The 19,484-nt window shown below is 36.8% G+C and overlaps 1 protein-coding gene across 2 annotated transcripts; it reads left to right on the top strand.

The window, feature by feature from the left end:
• The first annotated feature begins 573 nt into the window (after nt 1-573).
• Nucleotides 574-18,103, top strand: arfgap2 (ADP-ribosylation factor GTPase activating protein 2). Of its 2 annotated transcripts, XM_067389689.1 has the most exons (17): nt 574-685; nt 1,422-1,540; nt 1,681-1,753; nt 3,690-3,821; nt 4,467-4,547; nt 5,647-5,761; nt 5,856-5,912; nt 6,314-6,358; nt 10,011-10,063; nt 11,653-11,789; nt 13,472-13,603; nt 13,806-13,934; nt 14,018-14,167; nt 14,255-14,381; nt 16,538-16,628; nt 16,739-16,860; nt 16,967-18,103. In XM_067389689.1, exons 1-17 carry the CDS (start codon nt 614-616, stop codon nt 16,985-16,987), a joined length of 1,656 nt encoding a protein of 551 aa, XP_067245790.1. In that variant the 5' UTR covers nt 574-613; the 3' UTR covers nt 16,988-18,103. The 2 variants fall into 2 exon arrangements, with proteins under 2 accessions (XP_067245790.1, XP_067245791.1); XM_067389690.1 differs by lacking the exon at nt 6,314-6,358.
• The last annotated feature ends 1,381 nt before the right edge of the window (nt 18,104-19,484 follow it).

Below are 19,484 nucleotides of genomic sequence, written 5' to 3'. Positions count from 1 at the left end.
AGTAATCAGAAACCTATATTTTTGTGGCGCTTAATGAAATTTGTATGCATTATGAACGTTTGGATTCATATTAGATTAACAAAATCCATATTTTGGTAATTAAGAAATTGTAATATTTTATTTTTAAATGCCGATTTTTTTTAGGTGCCTAAAGGTGTAGATGTCTAAAAGTAGCTTTTACCGATATAAATTTTCCAAATTTTTAAATTATTATTTATATATTATATAATTTTATAATATTTGTAATAAATATTATAGAATTATATATTGGTATTATATAATACTATATAATAATATATTAATATTACATTATATAATATTATTTAATATTATATTATATAATTATATATTTGTATTATATAATACTATATGATAATATAATATTAATGTTACATTATATAATATTATATATTTATGTAATATTATATATTTGTAATAAATATTATATAATATTTATATATTATAAATGTATTTTCACGTTTCTGAGACATTTAGTTTGTTAATGGTCTTCAAAAGCGTTTGTCTCATGGGACCTGTATTTTTCAGATACATCACTTCCGCCTAGTCTTTTAATCTTCTCTGGTTTCTGTTTTCACTCTGCTCAGTTGGCAAGATGGCGTCAGAACCGAACAAGACAGAAATTCACACCATTTTTAAACGTTTGCGATCTATACCTACAAACAAGGTAACACGTGAGGTCTTATTGAAACCTATCTGTGATTGTTTTCATTATCGTTCTAACTTATTCAGAGACATCCTAATGTGTGTTTCATGTGGGATTACGTGTCATTTGTTTGTCGCTAAGCCGGTGCTGATGGGGCCTGAGTGCCGTCCAACACATATATGTTTACTGTCAACATTACACCCCAAAAACAAACCTGTACTAATCTATCAAACACCAATGACTTTGTATTAACGAGCTATTGTGTCTAAATTAGCTGTCTTAAAAAGAAATCAGTTGATTGCAGGTTTACCGGCTGTATCTGTTAAATGAGAATGACGCAGTGGCGATGGAAAATGACTCATCCTGTAATTATGTACCTCAAAAACCACGGATTTGCCTGTCTGTACTGTCCCAAACATGGATCAAACTCATTCATATTGTAAAATCTGTATATTGGGGCATGGAATCGTGAATTATTGTACATTCAGAGCGTGTAGTTTAAATAATATTTGTTATTGACTTAACTTCCATAACTTAAAAAAAACTGTACATTCCTTAGTATTGTTGATTTTTTTTTTTTTTTTTTCAAAAGTATATATTACTGAGTTTTTATGAACATATGGTTTGACAGATGTTGGAACCCTTTGTCTGTCTGTCTGCGGTTTTCAAGTGCATTTCAACCATTTAACAGCAGGGTAACACTGCTGTGGTTTATTGATGAAACAGTTTTTAATAAAATGGTTTGTTTTGTGTCTAGGCCTGCTTTGACTGTTCTGCTAAGAACCCAAGTTGGGCCAGTATTTCATATGGAGTATTTCTGTGCATTGACTGTTCTGGGATTCATCGCTCCTTGGGAGTGCACTTGAGCTTTATCAGGTTGGTTTGACTCTCTTAATTAAATTATGTTGTCATTCGATTGTCTGTTTAAAGATTTCATTCATTCGTGGTGTTCCTCAGTGTCACATTCATTTGTTAATAACAAGGCAAGAGTTGAAGGTAGAGTATTGTCTTTTCAGATCCACAGAGCTGGATTCCAACTGGAGCTGGTTTCAGCTGAGATGTATGCAGGTTGGAGGAAATGCCAACGCGGTTAGTTCTTCTTTTTCCTACCCTGTAATGTGCACACAATTGCATCAGTTCTACCTTTAAAATGGCCTCTTAAAGGGATAGTTCGCCCACAAATGAAGATTCTGTCATCATTTACTCACCCTCAAGTTATTTCAATCTTGTATGAATTTCTTTCTTCTGCTGAACACAGACGAAGATATTTTGAAGAATATGGGTAACCAAACAGTTGATTGGCCCCATTGACTTCCATAGTATGGAATTCAACAGGGTCCATCAACTGTTTGGTTACCGACATTCTTCAAAATATCATCTTTTGTGTTCAGCAGAAGAAATTCATACAGATTTGGAAAAACTCGAGGGTGAGTAAACAATGACACTATTTAAATTTTTGGATGAACTATCCCTTTAATTCAGCTATTTGCATGAGCCTACAGTGCACAGCATAAATGAGTACACCCCCTCTGAACAAATACAAAAGATGTATTTTCTTTATGATCACTAATACAATTCATGGAAAGATGGCGAAACTAAAAAGTATTAAACATACATTATAAAAACTGAGAAATATGTCATTAATAGACAAAAAGTAAATTTGCCAATTTTGTTTAAATTAAGGATTGCAGAAATGAGTACACCCTAGATTTAATACAACAAATGTATAATATTCTAGTACTTCGTATGCCCTCTATAATTTTCAATATACTGCTCTGACCCTTCTTAGCACGGAGTGTACAAGTTCATGACAAATTGTCACATCTGTCCTGTTTAAATCCTGGATGATGAGCTCCTTAAATGCCCTGATCTTTAATGGGGAGTGTTGCTCAACTCTTCTCTACAGAATCCCCCACAGGCGCTCAAGAGGGTTAAGATTGTTACGTTTTTCACCTTGGGAGAATGCATATCTTCATTGTCATGTTGAAAAAATGCCCAACTGTGCAGAGAATGAGGAAATAACATCTTCTGTTTCAAGTTTGTGTATTAAATTACACAGTGGTGTGGGAATTCATGACAGCATTGATAGAGCACAACTCCCTCACACCTTCAGCACTCATACATCCCTATATAAGAGCTTTACTACCGCTGAACTTTACTGTGGGAACCAGGCACTTCTCCCTGTACTCCTCCTCTAGCAACACCATAACATTTTGGATGCTGTTAGATCCACCAGAGTACTGAGACCAGAGTATTGATTCCCAGAATCTATATTTTGTAAATATGGGTTTGGAAATGGCTAACTGACTTTATTGTGCTTTGGCTACAGCAGGTTCCATTGAGAACAACAACCGTGCATGTCATTTCTGCAGGCTGCATCTTACTCTGAGAGATAAACAGTCACTCTTTTCATTGCTTTTGCTGGCTCTGAGACACTCGCTTGGTATTTCTCCTGCTCTTTGTTTAGCAAAAAATCCCCCATCACTAAATGAAAGCTTAAAATGAAGGCCTGGTTATTTCAGGGGCCTTGTCACAAGTCCATTGTTTTTGAATTTCTGTGTTATTTTTGCTATATTTTCACACTTAAAATAATGATTTGGTAATCCTCATGAAGCACTGTCCTCTTTTGTGCTAAGAAACGAGTCTCCCGACAGTTCTCTCCCAAGTCTGAGAATGCTTTAGTGGGCTATATAACACTTTTAATTGTCAAGAAATGACTTCTCTTTGTCTTAAACTTACACCAGAAAAAAATTATTTTGTTTTATTTAGTAACTTTTAGGAGGATGCACTCATTTTTTCTACATAACATTTGATCACTTTGATAAGAAAATCTTATTTTCCTGAATAATTTTGACATGCTTCTTTGGTAATTGATTAAGCAGACTTGCTGGAACATTATATCTCTATAGAACCCTAACATGTCTTCTAAGTATTTGAGTAATTGTTGACTTTCAGAAGATTCAGGGGGGGTGCACTCATTTATGCTGTGCACTGTATATGTTACATCATTCTTCTTTGTGCACAGATGGGGTTTTTCCGCCAACATGGCTGTACCACCAATGACACCAATGCGAAGTATAACAGCCGTGCTGCTCAGATGTACAGAGAGAAGATTCGACAGCTTGCCAACGCTGCACTCTCCAAGTATGGCACTGATGTGAGTGTACAAACCTCATTCTGTTCCAGCGTTATCACTGCCTAGAAAGTGAACTATGCTCCTTGGGTTTGTTGTCAGCATTTGTTATTAAAAGAGATTTTACTGTCATGCTGTAAACATGTTTTAAAAGCAGGGCCTCACAGACAGATTTTTTTCATGGAGGAGTTTGATTAAATGTATGCTTTTTGATGTCAGCAACAAACGTCAATAATTTTTTTTCCTTTGAATAGTTCATCCCAGTTATGCTTGGTGGTTTATTTGTTTACTTTATGGTTAATCCCTCCCCTACTTAATGTGAAGCTATAATAACGGATGTGCAACCATTCATTGTTAACCACTTGAAATTCTAAAAATGTTATATTATTACTTATTTTAATAGTTCTATGTTGCTATTTAGTTATGTAATGCAAAAAGATATTTGGATTTCACCTTTTTTTTTTTTTTACATGCAGCTGCTGTGTTTGTGATATTGAATAAACTTTGAACTTGAGTCACTGAACAAACTCCACGTTTCAGCTGTATTCGTTAGCTTTATCTTCCCAGACTCTCTACACCTGACATCCAGTGTATCTGGAGAGCTGCATTCAGAACATTTATTCTGCTTTCTGACCTTTTTTTTTCTTTTTCTTCCTTCTCATCATTCAGCTGTGGATTGACAGCTCAGGCTGTGCTCAGCCATCACCTGCAGAGAAGAGAGAGACTGACTTCTTTGACGAGCACACACAGGTAGGACACAGGCTGCATACGAAATCGCATGCTCTCTTTGTAGGTACTTATTTTGAATAAGTACTTACTTTGCGACCATTGAAAAAGTGTGTTCTATATAGTATGAATGTGTGTAATGTAATCCAGACTATATTCACGATGTTGTCACTATGTGACCTACTAGCATCAGTTGTGTCGCCGGAAGTAGTAGGTTATCTGGGTACTACTTTGCCTACTATGTATACTACATACTATTCTTGTCACATACTGTTTTTTTTTTTCTTTCTATATAGCATGCAATTTCATATGCAGCCATAGAGTTGTGCATCGTGACTACTAGATGCAGTTTTGACGTTTAAAGGAACAATTTTATTTTTATTTGTTTAAAAATAATTTGACTGACCATTTAGCTAACCATTGTATCAAAGGGGACAAGTTTGCCTGTCTGTTTATTTGTGTGTGCGTGTGTGCCAGAAACAGGATTACCTCAGTCTAGGAAACCTGAAATTATCAGGGAATTTTGTTAATTATAGTTTTTTTTTTTTTTGGCATGCATTTTTACCAGTGAGTGCAAATGAGCAGCAGTGCAGCGGGGGTTTATTTTTGCTGCGCTGCAGACGCTCAATTAAAGTACACTTTTGATGGACAAAATAAATGTTTTCATATGCTCAAAATGCACATAAAAAGCATGTCTAGTGTGTTTTAACAAGAATTGGAGTATGTCAGAAAAGAAAATTAAGAATCAAAAATATTTATAGAAGATTTACCCATTTAAACTTGTTTTTAGTTATTCAGTTTGGGTTGAAAGTATTGTACTATAATAATCTAAAGTAAACTAGCCAGAAAATGTGTTATTACACAGACGGATATATAGGCTCTAGCACTACCCAAATCAAAACTGAGTTTGCTGTCTTGTAAACGTGCACATGGCAGATGTAAAACACAAAGCTTACCTCGTTCATGTGCAACAATATGACACAGTGAGTGAAGTTTTTATAAGACATTTTAAATTCCATATTCTGTTATTGCGAACTACTGAAAATGATGTGAAAATGTTCTGTTTTGCTTATGCACAGTGACTTGATGTGTAAATATTGATAATGTGTTCTCTTACCTGCAGCCTGCCAACAGTTGGGACATGGCATCCCCATCCCTAACAGATCAGAATGGAGCCATAACGGTTTCCCCTCAACTGGAGCAGAGCAATCCTAAGAGTTCAGAGTCTATCAGCACTCGTGAGTGTAGCGCATTACACTCCATAACGCATGAATTTAACAACATCATTGCCATTACTTTTACATGTAAACATTTCTTGTCCATGTGATCCAGAGCCTGAAGAGGGTCCGAGCATTGAAGGACTGAGCACTAGTCCGAAAGCCACAATAGGTGAGTGTTTGCTGGATTGTGTGTGTAAATGCTCAGGCAGAATGTATATTGTCATCAGAACATCCCCATGTTTCCATTTCCATCATTCACCACCCAGTTACTTTTGAAGTGTTTTTTTGAGATCATATCACCAAACATTAATGAATCCCATAAGCAAGTCAAGCTCCAGGACCTGTTTGGGACCTGTATATATAACCTTTTTATGGACAACCGCAAATAATGAAATGAAAAGCAAAAAAGGTCTATGGTACTAAAACGCCATATTATAATGACATAAACACATGTACTCGATTCTTTTTAGAATGTAATAGCAAGCTAGTATATGTAGTTCTGCAACTTCTTTTACAAATGAATTCAGACCCTGCTGTCCTTGGTAATAGCTGTCTATTCTGTTAATGTAGAGAACTCAATGAGATTGGCGTCTGAAGAGTGTCAAACTCCTGAAGGTGATTTGAATGATTTTGAAATGCCTATTGGCTGATCAGAAAGAAGACGCATGGTTCTGCGCTTGACTGACACTTAATTTGAGTGTGCGCGCCGCTTTGGCTCCACCCCTTTCTCTTTATCATATTATTACTGCAAAGCTGTTCATATTTAAAAAATTGTCTTTACTGCTTTTAAATAATAAAATAATACATTTTCTTACCGCTTCAGATCTATTCAGGGTTTCATCATGGGCAGTGTAAATATTGCACTGACATAATTGTTGGCTGCGATTTAATTTATTTTATTTAATATTTAGTGCTAATCAACATTATGAAACAAATGCTGTCAATAGAGCTTAAAGCCCAAAATATTCTTCAGTTTTGACATGAACGCTTGGGGTATGTGTACAGCCGAACGCGTTGCCTTTCAAAGCTCTTGTCAACACGGCCGTCTATTGTTGTTGCCATCCAGTTGATGATGTCATTTCTTTTCTGAATGTGGCCCGTTATGCTAGGGTTGCAAAGTTTCCAGAATTTTGGAAAATTTTTCTGGATTTTTGGGAAATTTTTGGAATGTTTCTGGAAATTTACTGGATATGTTCAGCCCCTTTGCAACCCTAGTTATTGCCAACATTTGGACAACCTAATTAGTGCAAAAAAAAATCAAGGATGTATAGAAATAAATGGCTGCTTGCATACAGTATATGCATACTATGATGATTAGGGCTGGGACAATACATCAATTCTTGAATCTTGATTCGTGATACAATGATTCTGAATCAATTCTGAACTTAGTTTTAACAGCAGATGGCGCTCTAGGCTAGTTTTTAACACGCAAATGCCCACAAAGAAGAGTGCTGGCGAGCGCTTGTGCGTTCATTTTAAAGGGTTAGTTCACCCAAAGATGAAAATGTCATTAATGACTCACCCTCATGTCGTTCCAAACCCGTAAGACCTCCGTTCATCTTCGGAACACAGTTTAAGATATTTTAGATTTAGTCCGAGAGCTTTCTGTCCCTCCATTGAATGTGTTTGTACGGTATACTGTCCATGTCCAGGAAGGTAATAAAAACATCATCAAAGTAGTCCATGTGACATCAAAAGTTTAGTTAGAATTTTTTGAAGCATTGAAAATACATTTTGGTCCAAAAATAACAACAACTATGACTTTATTCAGCATTGTATTCTCTTCCAGAATCCTTTCCATTGAATTGATTCCATTGAATTGATTCCATTGAATTGATTCCATTGAATCCTTTCATCTGTCGGCGTTCGTAATGCACTTTTACGTCCCCGTGGTTGTTTTTGGCGATTAGGACATCCACGACATGCACACTTACGCACCATTTTAAAAAAATATAGCAATACCAAAATACAAACAATGTAGAATAGCTTGAATACAGCGTTTGTCTCCCTCTGACTGTAAACGAAGCTCTGGCGCACCGGATAACACGTCAGCAGCGTCACTGCGGAGTCGTGAACCACACTCCGGAGCAGAAGGGGGCGGTAATGCACCAATAAGCTGGATGCCAACCGCCGTAAAACAGGAAAGAAGCAGAGTCGTGAACGCGGATTGACAGCAGACCCGGAAGAGAATACAATGCTGAATAAAGTCGTATTTTTTGTTATTTTTGTACCAAAATGTATTTTTGATGCTTCAGCAAGTTCTAACTAACCCACTGATGTCACATGGACTACTTTGATGATGTTTTTATTACCTTTCTGGACATGGACAGTATACCGTACATACATTTTCAATGGAGGGACAGAAAGCTCTCGGACTAAATCTAAAATGTCTTAAACTGTGTTCTGAAGATGAACGGAGGTCTTACGGGTTTGGAACGACATGAGGGTGAATCATTAATGACATCATTTTCATTTTTGGGTGAACTAACCCTTTAAGTCATGTAAGTGGTTAAATATACACTTCGGCTCAGAATGCTTTTATGATACGAGATTAATGTAAACACAGCCCACTGTGAACACCCTTGTAATTCGCTTCAACCTTTTCAGACTTTATGAATGAATGTTTTAGGTTTAAGTGGTGTGTGTAAAGGAGCTGGAAGCAAACAGTATAGGTGTTTCTAACCAGCTGCTGTTAAAAACTAAGCTCAGAATCGATTCGAGAGAGAATCGTGACACATTGGAAAATATCAGAATCGCTCCAGTTATTTGTACCACAAATTGAGAATCTATTTATTGTCTCAGCCCTGATGATGATGATGATGATAATTTTTGTTACATGCACTGTAAATATACTTTAGTGTACACATAAAAACTGAAGTAAACTTTGGGCTTCACTTCTTTTGAACCTGGAACATTGCTTGGAATTGATCACTGTAATGAGTCAACTAGAAAAATTGCTAGATCGTGATGTCCCTAGTCATACGAAAATAACTAATCTGTATGCTATTAAACTATTCTTATTCACAAAAAATTTGTCAATTCATATTCCTAACATGCAGCAAGTTGTCACTGGACCACTTTTTGTGGCCCTTAGGCCATGTCCACCAAAGTGTTTTAAGCTGGCTGACAACGATAGGCACTCTTCTGAAAATGCCTAGCTGTGGCAGTTGAGAGTGTTTGCACACTTTGGCAGCACAGCATTTTTTCAGTTGCTATTATACGCAATATCTGTAGAACTGTTACTAGTATCTGATTTTGCAAATAGTTTTGCTTATAGTCTGAGACCAGCAAGATTAATTTCTTCTCCATTGTTCCATAGTTGTGCTTTTTGTTATTGTAGAAGTAGGACGTGACAATTGGTTGGTGTGGTATTTGTCCCGCCCCTCGTCCACTGTGATTGGACGACAGTGATGAGCGCTTCGTTTTACCCAATGTTGAACATTTGTCAACTCTCAGCCACCAGAATAAAACTAAGTGCACAGCACTCAGCATGAAATAGATGCTCAATGCCACGTCACGCTGCTGCCGTTTTTAAATATGTGCCTCTCCCATTGGAAACATCTGAAAAATACACTGGCCTTAGGAAAAGATGCTTTGGTGGACAGAGGGGCTTAGTTATTGATGCCACCTTTTAATTTAATTTAATTCTTGACACATTCACATGTTTGTTTTACTTCAATCTCATTTCTGCAGTTTAACACAAGTGGCACATCTTGTCTCCACTTTCTCTTAGCCAGTGTGTAAAGTCACAAAAAAAAAAAAAAAAAAAGGTGTAATGTAGGGTTTTCTGATCTCATAAAGAGCTCGGACACAGAGCTTATGTTGTGGTATTTCTGATGTGTACTTCAGGTCTGGATTGACTTGTGCCCTGGAATGAGATTAGAGCGGCTTTTCATTTGTTGATCAGGATGCAGTGGGTCTAAACCTTAAGACCAATTCCAGCATTCATACAAAGCTTCCAGTCTCCCCAATTTTCTATTTATTTATGTAGCTCATTGGTACAGTTTGCAATATTAATACAGCATGAATGTTCACAGTGTTCACATGTACACTTTCAACACACTCTTGCTCTGATAATCTACTTGATTGTGTGTTGGTGTGACCTCTTGCCTTTCCTCAGGCTTTGCCGGCATGATATTTCTCAGGTCATTGTTGGCCGTGGCTTCTATCGCCATGCACTAATGATCCTTGTGCAGAGAAGTTGTGTTCTCTGGAATAACCTAGGAGGAAATTCTTGCTTTTTTCTGATTATGCTGTCCGTTTTCAGAAATGAAACCCTCCATCATTGGAAAGAAGAAGCCAGCCACTGCAAAGAAAGGGGTAGGTGAACAATCAGTTCTCTCGGTCACTTCCTATTCATGGAAGTGTTTCCTGATCTTGCGGTGTTCAGTTTTTGTCAGTAGGTGTCAGACTTGTACAGAATCTAGAACTGTGGCTGCCTCCAGCTAAAGGAGGAAACCAATAATCAGTGCAGACATGTGCAAATAATGGCAAAATATGAATGTTAAATCTTGTAATAATAGTTAACTAATCTAATGTAATGTTTTTATTTTATTTTATTTTTTTAAGAAAATTAAGCATTGAATCTGACAACCTGTCAACATGTCTGGGACATATTTCATCTCGAAATCAAATAAGATATTATATTTTAATTTAAGGATTATCATATTTTCATATATGAATAATTGTGTAGTTGTCATTAAAGGTGATAAAGAGGATCTTTAGGTCGACTGAGAAACCAAAGACTGTTACTGAGTTTTTGAAATGAGCGCATGCGTAAGAACAACCCCCCCCTCCTTTCGAGGGAACACCTCCCAAAACTCGTGCCACGAGTATTGGAACACGAGTCGCGGAAACGATTGGCTGATGTTTTTGAGGCCCTACCTCGTGCACAGATGATGTATATTTACATTATTCCTTTCAGTGCACCTAATAAATAGTCTTTTATCAGTTAGTACAGACAGTTTCAAGTAATATTGCAAAAATGTATAAAACAAAACATCCTCTGTAGCACCTTTAATGAGAATATATATATATATATATATTTTTTTTTTTTTAGCATTGTGGTACTGAAATATTAAATGCCTTTATTTTTGTGATAATTTAGATAAAATCAGTAGTATTTATTGTACTGCTTTTATGCTGTTTTTTTTATAAAGGGGGATAAATGTACTTAGTTGACATGAAACACAAGTCACAGTAGTCTTTTCTACCCTTGTGACGCATATCTGAGTGAGAACTTCTCAAAGAAAAAATGTAGGGTGGGATTTTTGTCCATAGGTAACTGATTGGGTGGTTGTGGTTTGCTATTGGTCGATCTTGTGAGTGACAGGTTGTCCCACCCTCGTGCCAGTAAACACATTATCAGGAAAGAGAAGAGATGTCGCTGCAAAAGGGAGGGGAAGCTAATTTGATTAAAGATTACGATTTGATAAAAAATGTGCACGGATAAATAATTTATAATAAACGCTGCAATACTTCATAAAAAGAATTGTCCATTCTGATTTTTTTTTGTTTTTTTTTTTTAAAGGGTTCACCCAAAAATGATTTTTTTGTCATTAAGTACTAACCCTCATGTCATCCCAAACCCTTTAGACCTTTGTTCATCTTCGGAACACAAATTAAGATAATTTTGATGTTACAGATGTTTGATATTTTAAGATATTACATCAAGTGCAAATGACAACACCTTCGGATTTCATCAAAAATGTCTTAATTTGCGTTCTGAAGATGAACAAAGGTCTTATGGGTGTGGAATGACATGAGGGTGAGTAATTAATGACAGAACTTTCATTTTTGGGTGAACTAACCCTTTAAATGTAAACCATCTGTAGAAGTATGTACTGTCTTTTAAACTCAAATCTTACTTTCAAATAAATGTCTTTACACTATTATTATTTGGATTTTAGCTTGGCGCTAAAAAGGGTCTTGGTGCCCAGAAGGTGAGCAGCAAGAGCTTCACTGAGGTGGAAAAACAAGCCCAGGTGGCAGAGAAAATGAGAGAGGAACAGGTCGCTGAGGCCAAGAAACAAGCTGAAGAGTCCCTGTGAGTCTACAGATGCCACAAATTCAAAATCTGTCTGATTAGGACTGTTGGGCATGTTTGCAGATGCTGGAAACCTGAGCATTATTATTTTTTTTATCATTCTTTAAAGGTGAAGTATGTAGTTCACTAGTGGCACCTAGAGGAATTACAAAAAACAAAGAATATTACAAAATTCCCTTTCGCGCGTTGCGCCTCCCCCAACTCAAACATCACGTACAGCTCTTGCGGTGCTTGTGAAGTCATCTTTCAACACTTTAAAAATAGGCTGCTTTTAATAAAAGGTCCAACATATTAGGAATACTTTTAACTGTGTTACTATGTGTCATGAGTACGCAACTGAGTTGGTGCACACCATATGGAGCGAACTTGAGCGTCTTGCTTATAATAAACCCACGTGTACGCCCCCAATATTTGCATATGCCAGCCCATGATCCCAACATTATGAAAGGCATTAGACAAGGGCAGAACGTCTGGATGTGCACAGCTGAAACAACAGACTAGGTAAGCAAGGAAGAACAACATCAAAAAATGGCCGATGGAGCAATAATAACTGACATGATCCATGATATCATGATATTTTTAGTGATATTTGTAAACTGTCTTTCTAAATGTTTTGTTAGCATGTTGCTAATGTACTGTTAAATGTGGTTAAAGTTACCATTGTTTCTTACTGTATTCACGGAGACAAGAGAGCCATCGCTATTTTAATTTTTAAACACTTGCAGTCTGTATAATGCATAAACACAACTTCATTCTTTATAAATCTCTCCAACAGTGTAGCATTAGCCGTTAGCCACAGAGCATAGCCTCAAACTCATTCAGAATCAAATGTAAACATCCAAATAAACACTGTACTTATGCGATTAGACATGCTGCATGACGAGCACTTTGTAAAGATCCATTTTGAGGGCTATATTAGCTGTTTGAACTTTTTGTTTAAGCAAGCACGAGCTCTTGGGGCGGAGAGCATGAGATTTAAAGGGGCCGCACAGCATAAATCGGCTCATTTCTAATTATGCCCCAAAATAGGCAGTTAAAAAAATGAATAAAAAAAATCTATGGGGTATTTTGAGCTGAAACTTCACAGACACATTCAGGGGACACCTTAGACTTATATTACATCTTGTAAAAAAAGTTCTAGGGCGCCTTTAAAGCATCCATTGCCCATTCACTTTGATGCATTTTTGACCTTAAAAGTCTTAATTCTTAATAAACTAGTCTAGTTTAATCTTTGAAAGTTTAAATACGGCAGATTTTGGCTTGCAACCAAAGCTAAATATCTTTTCTCATGTAACGCATCAGCCATGGTCCCACAGCGTCTAAACACCCTCTGGCTCCGCTTGCTACGTTAGCCACGCCCCAAGCGCTTACTATAGGCTGAGCTGAAAGAGATTGACAGATCTGAGCAGACCGTTCAATATTTAGATGGTGCATGGTTGGCTCAATGTTTACACTTTTGGGGTGAAATAAACCCATTAATAGTAGTAGTCAATAAACTGGCATAAGAGAATGTATTTTAACAAAATCTTACATACTTCACCTTTTAAAGATTTTGCCCTCTCTTTAAACTATATAAAGCTCAACCATATGTTTGAGGAGGATGGTGCCTCTTCTAACAGTGCAATCAGAGCTATAGCTTTAGCATTTTTCCTCCCCTGATTGCTTTCCCCCTTATCTCACAGAGTGGCCTCGATGCGACTGGCCTACAAAGAGCTGGAGATTGACAGGAAGGTGGAGGAGAAGAAACTGCAGAACCTAGAGGGGAAAAAGAAGGAACAGGCAGAGAGGCTGGGCATGGGATTCGGCAACAGGAGGTAAAGAGACAGCGGCAACCTTGATTAAACCACTGTCACGTTAATTACATCACTCCCCTCAAGCATGACATCATTCGCCTTCTGCTGATTAATAACCCATATCGGCGGCATCCTGACTGATGTGTGTATGTTTGTTAGTTTTGTTAATGTGATGTTCATTTTATTGTAACGTTCATCTGACTTAGTCCTTGATTTTCTGTAGTGCCGTGTCTCATTCCGTGATGTCTGAGATGCAAGTGATCGAGCAGGAGACCCCGGTGGGAGCCAAATCCTCCTCTCGCTCTAAGCTGGACATGTTTGATGAGCCTGGCTTTGCCTCGGGACCGCCAAAGTATGTTTGTGGTAGACAACGTTTGTGAGTGTGTGTGTGTGTGTGTGCATTTGTGTAATTTGTATCATTCATTGTGATCTCAGGTACAAGGACAACCCGTTCACATCAGGAGACAGCTTTGGGTCACGGTGGGACAATGATGGAGGATCATCATTCTCCTCCTGGGCTCTGGAGAAAGAGGAACCTAAAGACAGTGAGGTCACCATCTCAAGCATCCAGCCAATCGGAGAAAGGTTGGTCTGTCTGAATAATGTGCTGATCCAGTAGTCAGTGATTTGATTTGTGGCCGTTTTTATGACTGTTGACACAATGCGTCTCAGGTTGCCCAGCCGACGGAAGCCTGAGGTGTCTGTGCCAGCCGCAGAGTCTAGCGAAGCACGACAGAAGTTTGCCAATGCTAAAGCAATCTCATCGGACATGTTCTTCGGCCGTGAGAGTAACCCAGAGGTACAATGAGCCCACTAGACCTTCAGTGCATTGAGTCTAACTGGTGGTGTTGCCATTCATTTTGACACACACTGGACATCTTTAGTGATAATGTTATTGTGTATTATATGTAATTACTATATGACTTGTATCATATATATATATAAATATAAATTACACGATGTAGCAATTAATCGCACATCAAATTTGCCTGAGAAATTGCCCTCAAAAGACAATTTTTAAGTCATTATTGTGTAAAGAATCAAATAGAAAACATTACAAAAAATAGCTTCAGTGAGAAATATTTTGATTGGACCATGATGTTGAATAAATGACAGAATTTTCATTTTTGGATGAACTGTACCTTTTAATGTGTTTTCTTTTTTTTCCAATAATATGAAAATATGAAATTATTTTTAATGAAATTTATACTCTAAGAAACTAAAACTACCAGTAGGTTGTGGTAAATTTCTTAATCATTAATTCGTTCATTCGTTCGTTTATTCAAATGGCTGATTAATTCAGGAATTAAGTAAACGACTCTTTAAGAATGATCCATTGAATCGTGGGTTCACCCAATTAATTTCAAACGTGAATTTAGAAATGAAATGCCGCTTTGTGTTCCTCAGAGACAAACAGTTATGCTTTGTCTTTATATTTTCATTGTCAAAATTGCGCAAAATGGACAAAATTGTTTAAAATATCACAATATTAACTTCTGATTTATTAAACTGTGACGCATTTGCACACGTGATGTTCAGGACAAAAACGGCACTCCTGTGATATTGTGCTTGTTACTCATGTGATATATCTTATATATATCATATGATGTAAATATGAGACAAGACAACTCCTAGGTCTGGGGTGGGGCAAGTGTGTTAAATGCATTAAAAATTAGCGTGTTTTTTTTTTTTTTTTTTTTTTTTAACAACCGGAATTAATCTAACACGTCAAATTGACAGGCTCCTTTGGGGTCAAAAGTGACCAAAGCCTGAAAATGTAACTTATTTTTTTATTATTGTTTAGAATTTTGAGGGGATTTTATGATACTATGCAGTATTTATGCAATTTTTATGAGCTATTTTTCCCTGTTGAAAATAATACACAATTTTTTTTTCTAATATATTTATTTTTTTAAATTAAAGGTGCTCTGTAAGTTTTTGACTGTACTAAAGCATAAAAATACCATAATGTGTTTGCAGGTATTTATTAAACATGCTGAGTTCACATATTTGTTTCTCTGAAAACCATTGCTACAGCCAGTTATTTTACTTCGAAATTTGCATTCCGTGTCGGAATTTCTGGTTTTGTTTCGGTCTGTGCAAGACCGCACGTTGCCAATTTACCCAATAGTATTTCTTCAACCCGGGTTGCCAGTTGGCAGAAAACGGCCAGTGAATAAGCCAAGGAACAAACAGGGACAGAGATCGCAGATTCTACCTAACCTAAAAAGACTCAGCATCTATCTAAACATCTCTATGAATGGGAGCATATTAAAACGCGATATCAACTCATCATAAATCAATAAATCAACTAATTATCTTACAGTGTGTAAGTCTCCTCGCCTTCCAATGTCAATTGAGCTCGCTCCTGTTGCGTGTCTTCAAACTGGCAACCCGCAAGAGTGTCAAGTCTGAGGAGGAGGGGGCGGGGCGAACAATATTTTGAATTTGGACTGCAGTAACCATTTCAACCACTAGCTGTCATTCTTGCGTAGAGCACCTTTAAAGCAGTATTTCTTGTTAAAATATAGATAAGGCAATTAAAATCCAGTGTTTGAAGGTAGATTAGTGCCATCTGGTGGGAGTAAAAAAAAGAAACTTTTGTAATGCCATGGTCTAACCACTAGATTCCTTTTATAGTTCTATATAAAATGGCTTTTAAATTCTCTAGTGTTTTGTAGACATAAATACTTATTCTTATTAAGTTGTGGATTTGGATTTATACATAGACATTTTCAAAGACTACATTTTGTCAATGTTTAGATTTTATTTATTTTTTTTTTTTTTATGTTGATTTTGAAGTGTCAGTTTTTGCATTAATTTTACAACAGTCAAACCTGAACACAGAGGAGAACATTTTGTTACACAAAACATCAAAATTCTCTCTCTTTCTATATATATATAATAAAGTATCATGTATATTTTATATATAAATATATAATTTTTCTCTACCAGTATGAAGCAAAGACTCGTCTCGAGGGCATGGCTGGAAGTACCTCCATCAGCTCTGCTGACCTGTTTGGTGAAGGCAGTGTGCGTTCTTCTGGTAAACGCATCCCTCTCTATCTCGCCCCGTTGCCATGGTGTATTATATAACTGAGACTTTGACTGTGACACTCACTCTCTGTGTTACGTTCATGTGTGTTCTCCCTGTAGGATCATCAGGATTTGATAGCGTGCTTCCCTCTGGTCCAGACATCGCCCAGTTTAAGCAAGGTGTGAAGACTGTTGCAGGCAAGATGGCAGTGCTGGCTAATGGGGTTATGAACACCATTCAGGTGAATGCATACATTTGCTTTATATCTCAGTCTTCTTGACAATACATCGCGCTGACTCTGAACGCTTCTACATCAGCTGTATTGACTCTCTCCGATCACGTTTCAGGATCGCTACGGATCATACTAAAAGAACTGCTTTAGACTGAAATAGAAGTTGCATCAAACAGGACACACCTCACTGCTGATTGGATCTGGTCTGTCTTTCCTACATGAACACGCATCAGATAGAGAGAGAGAGAAAGACGAAGACCTGGGACCTCTGTCTCTCCCCAGACCACTGTAGACACTCTTGCTGACAGTATTTTAATTTCGTTTTGAAGACTCTCTCGTTTTATTTTCAGATAACATTAGATGCACTGGACAGAGTGTAAAGTTTGTTTTCAGAGTGGCAGTGCTTTCTGTTTAAACAGTCCGGTTTTCTATGCCACATACTGGTCTTTGATTTCAAATAGTTATGAATTTTGGAAAGTATTCTGTCTGGAATTAAATGTATAACTGAACTTATAGCGCTAATATGTCCTCATGGCTTTCTTTTTGTATTTTAACGCTCTCCGAAGACCTCAGTGCATTCAGTAAACGAGGAAAGGGAACCCAATATGGTGTATTTATAAATTGAGCCCATTACTTAAACACAGTCTTTTAGATTTTGATGCATCATCATAATTATTATTAGTAATTATGACACAGTTTGAGTGACTTTAAGTGATAAAATAATAGTAATATTGTGCAATATGTTCTCGCATGTCAAGGACGAGTTCTTGAGGTTTTTTGTGGATGTGGCTGTGTGAGTGATACCTGGGAGTTTGAGTTTCAGGACAGATGATTTTAAACCGAACCGTATTTGTTTTGCATGCCAGCATAAGCCGAAGACAACGGTGCTGTACAATGAGTCAGATTTCCAGCGTTCACTCGTCGTATTCACAGATAAAATGCTCAAGAAACCAAGCTGACTGAGGAGGTTTACAGTGATGTGATTTAATCAACAATTTAATAAGACTCCCTCTGTTTAGATGATAAAATGACGGCAGACAAAATGTTTTTTTGTTTTTTTCAATTCACCGTCTGAAGTGATGTCGTCTGTTTTCTGGTAATGTGCATGTGCGATACTGTTTTCTAGTACATGCATTACAGCCTTTCTTTCCTTTTCTTTTGGTTTTATGCCAGACTGGGAACTGGTGAATGGTATTTGTCTGCCTGTCCGTTTGTATCCCAATGCTAAATTTGAAAATAAACAACAATCCAACATCCGCCTGGAATAAAATCTTTTTATTGTGGCCTGTTGAGAAGAACCTATTAAGATTTGTGTGAATAGTGATGAATGAAATCCTCCCCACAACAGCTGTTTAAGACTTTGATTCAGTCAACACAATCATTTTATGACATAAGGATTACAGATAAAGTGCAAAACACGAGTGGTAATAATATAGTTAATTCAGACAGAGTACAAAGTAGAGTAGATGTTGACCCTTTAAACCTAATAAAAATAAAATCGGTACAGGACTGGCCTGGTCAACGTTAACCCTATAAAGCCTACTGTATCATTTGATATGCACATTTTTAGGGCATCTAAATTTTCAACATGATCAAAACTTTGCTGAAAACCCTGTTGTATACAAGCCTTCTGTTGTCTGACTGACAGTTTATACTTTTTTAGCAAATAAATTCCTTTCAGTATAATTGTAAAACACCCACCTTCAGGTTGTTACACGTGCCTTTTTGCTTTAAAGCTTTTACTCATTTTAAGAAACCATAAGAATACATTTTATATTGTTAGTAATATTTCAAGACTTGATTGTTTTTAGAATCATAAAATGAACCAAATATGACACGACAGTCTTTAGAAGAATGTTATTTTGTACGTCATTGCATATGTTTTGCCCACCAAAATAAAAACTATAGTGTTTATGTAAGTAGTCATTATACTGTAATAAAGATCTCATTGATTTACATTATAAGCTATCAGAATTTAATCTTACTTTTTGAACTGAGTATAGAACCCTGCACTGTCTATACAAGGTAAACAGCGCTGGAGAATGGCAGGGAAGAGACAAAATTGTTGAATAAAGTCATTATTTTTGTTTTGTTTTTGCACACAAAAAGTATTCTCATTGCTTCATAACATTAATGTTGAACCACTGTAGTCACGTGGACTATTTTAACAATGTCTTTACTACTTTTCTGGACCTTGATTGTGGTAATTATATTGCTTTCTATGGGGGATAAAAAAAACCTGATTTCATCAAAAAGTCTTAATTTGTGTTCTGAAGATGAACAAAGGTCTTACGGGTGTGGAACGACACAATTAATGAATAATTAGTGAATTAACCCTTTAAAAAACGTTTTTTCTTTTCTTTTTTTCTCCAGACTATTATTTCATATGTCAGGCTTTATAGGGTTAAAAAAAAAAAAAGAGGGTCAGGGCTTTCATGTGCTCCCATTCAGCGGACACCTTTCATCCTGTTGTACAGGGGCAGGACGACCTGTGACCTCTCCATTCATTCAGCCATGCCAAGCAAATTGGGCTGTATTATAAAACAACTGTTCCTGGATCAGATTTTGTTTGATAGCACTCCAGGTGGTGTGATGTTCCTGATTCCACAGGCCTTGATTCCAAAGTCTGTTCA

This window comes from Chanodichthys erythropterus, chromosome 7 (genome assembly GCF_024489055.1).
Source record: "Chanodichthys erythropterus isolate Z2021 chromosome 7, ASM2448905v1, whole genome shotgun sequence".
NCBI classification, from domain to species: Eukaryota; Metazoa; Chordata; class Actinopteri; order Cypriniformes; family Xenocyprididae; genus Chanodichthys; species Chanodichthys erythropterus.
The sequence above is the reverse complement of the archived record's forward strand: the minus strand, read 5'-3'. Positions and strand labels throughout refer to the sequence as shown.